Genomic DNA, 4,811 nt, shown 5'->3' on the forward strand with positions numbered 1-4,811 from the left:
TGATTAGATCCAGCGTGTGACCGCGGTTGTGAGTCGGCCCATTAACATGTTGAATAAAATCCATAAAGCTCAACACATTGAGGAATTCAGTAGCTTTAGAGTCGGCCGCATTATCCACATGTAGATTAAAATCACCTATGACCATAATGTTGTCATAATTGGTAGTGACAATGGACAGCATTTCAGTAAAATCATCTAAAAAGGTTGGACATTGTTTGGGGGGTCTATATATTGTTATAACAAGCACAGGGGTTGGGATTTTAACAGTATAGCATGATGTTCAAATGAGCAAAAATCACCAACAGGGATAATTTAGGGCGTCAGTAAATATAGAGGCAGTTCCACCGCCTTTTTTACCATACCTTGTAGAATACTCAAAACTATAGCATGGAGGGGACGTCTCAATAAGAACCGCAGGTCCGTCGCTACCCAAACCAGGTTTCTGTTAAAAACATGCAGTCAAGTTTATGTTCGGATATGAGTTCATTAATAACAAATGTCTTATTGCTCAGTGATCCAACATTTAAAAGTGCCATATCCTACAATGAATAATGATGAACCAAAATCAAATGAAAGTATTGCATGTGACCAGGTAGAATCAGTGACTCATATCATTATCATCGATTGATGTCTATCAATTAAATCCGTCGTTTGACGCTTATACCTAAAGTTTATCTTAAAAAAATGATGCACTGTTCAGCAGTTGAGAGTTTGAGAAGCACCAGGGAAGATTGTGAAGCACATTTATATAACTTTTAATTTAAATTGAATTGAGATATTTCTATCTAAGATTATTTTATTAAGTGATTTAAATTAATATGGCCGAGGAACACCCTTCAGCGTCAAAGACCAGAGTCGAAGTCTAGTGTGGAAGAGAAGATGGAGAAGTCCTCTGAAGTCGCCTTTCTTTATCTTATTGAGAAATTGGGTTCAATTTAATGGTGGGAAGGCTCCCAACCTAACAACTATCTTGATTATTTCATTTAACCTTACTTTACAGAATGAATACTATTTACAAAGTCTTTTTAATTCTTCCATATTTGAACGCGGTGCTATCTCACCTGCAAAATGATACTTAATAGTTTGATATAAATCACTGAATAAAACCTGATCAATTACAAATTAAACAATTACACAACATAGATAGACATTGTTATCACAACACAGACAGACCTAAGTAGACAAACGTGTACATATATGCATAATAAATAAATGAATGGATAGGATTAAACTCAACATTTCAGCACAAAATCAGTTTCCTGGGTGAGAGACACAAAGAACAAGGGGAACGTTCCTCCCCCTTCTGTTGGTCAGGGTTAAAATAAGCAATTTAGTGACAGAGGGAAATAAAAGCATAAATTAGAGATTAATGCATCCTACAATCCACCAATACCACTAATATTCAGGTTTATGTCAATGTGCAGACGTGACACACAAAAACTGTTAAAGAAACCCACTTTTCATGTTTCACCACTTCATGTTTTCTCTTGCTTTGTTTTTCAGTGTGAACAAAACCAGAACTAAAAGGCAATAATGGATTTAGTTTCCCTGAATCAAACTAATTAGTTTGACGAGGCCCAGCGGTTTATGTGTTCTCATTTTGTGGTAGTTTGAAGAGTTCAAATCCATTCACTAAGAACTAACTTAACTAAATTGATGCAAAACAGAACTAATCTCGTAGGGTATACCATAGTAGCTTGGTATGGATGTCTATTCATTCTCTCTATTGATGATGATGATAATAATAACAAACTGCACATTTCTCCATATCTACTTTACAGTACACAACCTACAAGATCAAGAAAGGAGAGCCAGGGTCCTTTTACCCTTTTGTCTTCAATGACATCATGGGCCTGGAACCAAACCACGGTGTCCTGGTGGACGACGTCAAACTGGCTTTAAAGGGACACGTGAAGGACGGTTACAAGGTACAGTCTTTGCAGAAATATTTTCCACAACATTTGTTAATGTGATACATTTGAATTATATAACATAATAAACTGGATTTCAATTTGTTTTCCAGTTCAATCCTGTATCTAGCTTGTCAGAGAATGATGCATTCTACAACAATTCCCCAAATTTCAACGACAAAGTCCATGTTCTGGTTTGTGTCGTTCCCGCCGACACAGTTTCTCAAATGAAGGATGAAACTGTGCGGAAGATTCGGGACATCAGGATGGAAGCCAGTGAACTGAGTGAGAGCAGAAATCTGTTAATTCTTCTCTACAGTGTTCTTATTAGATCACACCAATAAAAATGTCCCTTCTACTGGCTTTGGTTTTGGTTCACGTACTCACAGAGAAACAGCAGCTGTGGTCTGTTTGTATTTATGTTAAGTGACGGGACTTATTGGTTTTCTATCTTTTGTCTTGGCAGAGATTCCTCAAGTGGCCATTCTCACCAAAATTGATGAGTTCCATCCTGAGATCAAAGATGATGTAAAGAAGGTCTACATGGTCAAGGACATGAAGAACAAGGTATCCGTCTTGGTTTTTGGCCGTCACCAACTAGTTTTATAGCTGTCGCCATCTTGGTTTTAAACTTTTGGCTGTCACAATCTTGTTTTTTTGCCGTTGCCATCTTTGTTTTAAGCTTTTACCATCCAGGTGTAACCAGAAGTGACACGAGAGGGTGGAGCTCAGTACAATTGACCGCTGAACAAGACATTTTTAGGCGACCAGAACAATGTGCTCTTTAAGAAAGACGTGTAATGCCATGACATCTTAACAGCGCATCACATGGTGGTGTCAATTATTGTGCTGTTAAGATTATGTGTCGGCACCATAAAAACAATTTGTGAACAGAAATGTGATATTTCTTTTTACGTAGATGGAGCAATTCAGTGCCAATGTGGGAATTCCAATGAACTGCATCTTCCCTGTGAAGAACTACGAATCAGAAATCGACCTCGACAGTGACGTTGACTCGCTGATCCTGAGCTCACTGAAAAGCATCATCAACTTTGGAGAAGACTCCATCGACTTCGACGAGAGTCAGTCTGAATGCTTAAACTGAAATGTTTGAACGCAGCATATATAGACCGTATTTCAGGACGTCAGAATAACGATCTGCAAGAATTCCAGAGGGATCTTGTAAATTATTTCATTACACATTGCTTTCACTTCATAACCCCTGGAAACTTGCCTTAAAATCTTCAGTGTTTCTCAGCAACATTACATATGCATGACTCAATAAGCAGCTATTAAAGTATAAAATAAAAATAATGAACACCCAACAAGTCAGTTAATCTGCTTCTTTAGGACTGTTGGTGTGGTTTGTTCAGATGTAGATGATGAATATGTGGCATTGTCCCGCCCTGATCAAATCACTGAGGAGAGGTGAAAAAAGAATGTGAATGTGAATTAACTGAAACTGTTCTAGCTTCGTATAATAACAAGGAATTCATGCAAGAGTTTATCACAAATATGTTTCCAGTGCTTTTAATTCAACATACCGACCAGTGTCTACATCTTTACTTTGCATGATGTTTATGAATAACATTGTTTGTCTTGATTGTAATAGAAATCCAAAAGTTTCTGAAGATATCAAACATTTCAGGCTGCAGCCATGAAATCATCAAATCCTGTGTTATAATATTTCACCCTATGTAACCACCATGAAGCTTCAATAAACAGCTGAAAGACAATTAATCTGCTTTTGTCACCTTCAGCACGATGTGATTATCAATATTACCTTTAAAATGATTTTATATGTTTTACAGTTCACACATCAGGACATGTTGAGTTACGTCTGAAGTCACGGTTCAGGTCCACTGTGTCTGGTTTTTAAAACATTACATGGTTTGGCCCCGCCTCCACTCTGTGATTTTATGAAACAAAGCAGCAGACGCACTAGATCTGCTTCAAGAGATGATTGTGTCATTCAACATAGGTCAAGCTCTTTTAGCAAATCTCCATTCTCTGTGAAGGCAGCACACTCGTGGAATGCTCTGCCATCACACATACGCACAAACAACACATACAAACATTCAAACATGGCCTTAAGGAATGGCTTGTTGCCAATCAGGCGTGCAGGCATTGATGTACTGACTGTCCTGCCTGCTTGTTTCGCCTATATGTGCATTTGTCTTGTTTTTTGTCTATTTTCCATTTTGATGTGTATGTTGTGTGTCTCAGTGTTGTATATGTGCTTGTACTGTAGGTGTGTTTGTTCTGCCTGACGCATGCTGCAGCCTGTTATGTCTGCTCTGCTCTAGTGTCTGAAGTACACTTTGCTTATATGTGCATTGGTTTTGTCTATATGCTACTGTCTGTTTATCTATGCATTTTAATTCTATTTTTTGCCTTCAAACATCTGGCTGGGGACAGCAGATGAAAACTAGCCTCTCTGGCTAACTTTTATGTTATATTCCTTTATTGATCCCCACGGGGGAAATTGGGGTGTTGCAGCTGCTCAACTACATAGAAACAGATAATAAATACAACATGTTATACAATAAAAATAAAATAGAAAAATAAAAATAAAATAAACTTGATTGGAGTGCATTGTCCCCGCAAAACAAATGAATAAATGAATGAAATAAATAAAATAATAAAATAAATAAATAAAATAAACAAATACTTAAATAAAAAAAATAAAAAATGAATAAAATAAACAAATACTTAAATAAAATAAATAAAAATGAATAAAATAAATAAAATAAATAAAATAAATAAAATAAATAAAATAAATAAAATAAATAAAATAAATAAAATAAATAAACAAATACATAAATAAAATAATAAAATCAATAAATACATGAATAGAATAAATAAAATAAAATAAATAAACAAATACTTAAATAAAATTAT

General features: G+C 35.8%; 1 protein-coding gene across 1 annotated transcript; it reads left to right on the forward strand.

Moving 5' to 3' along the window:
* Nucleotides 1-1,781: 1,781 nt before the first annotated feature.
* On the forward strand, nt 1,782-3,676 carry LOC129107253 (interferon-induced protein 44-like; the record flags this gene model as incomplete). Its single annotated transcript, XM_054618689.1, is given in 4 exon segments — nt 1,782-1,928; nt 2,024-2,195; nt 2,377-2,477; nt 2,830-3,676. Coding segments are annotated over 4 exon segments (606 nt in total), but the record flags the coding sequence as incomplete, so codon positions are not given.
* Nucleotides 3,677-4,811: the final 1,135 nt, after the last annotated feature.

Source organism: Anoplopoma fimbria, chromosome 18, assembly GCF_027596085.1.
Source record: "Anoplopoma fimbria isolate UVic2021 breed Golden Eagle Sablefish chromosome 18, Afim_UVic_2022, whole genome shotgun sequence".
In the NCBI taxonomy this organism is placed as follows: Eukaryota; Metazoa; Chordata; class Actinopteri; order Perciformes; family Anoplopomatidae; genus Anoplopoma; species Anoplopoma fimbria.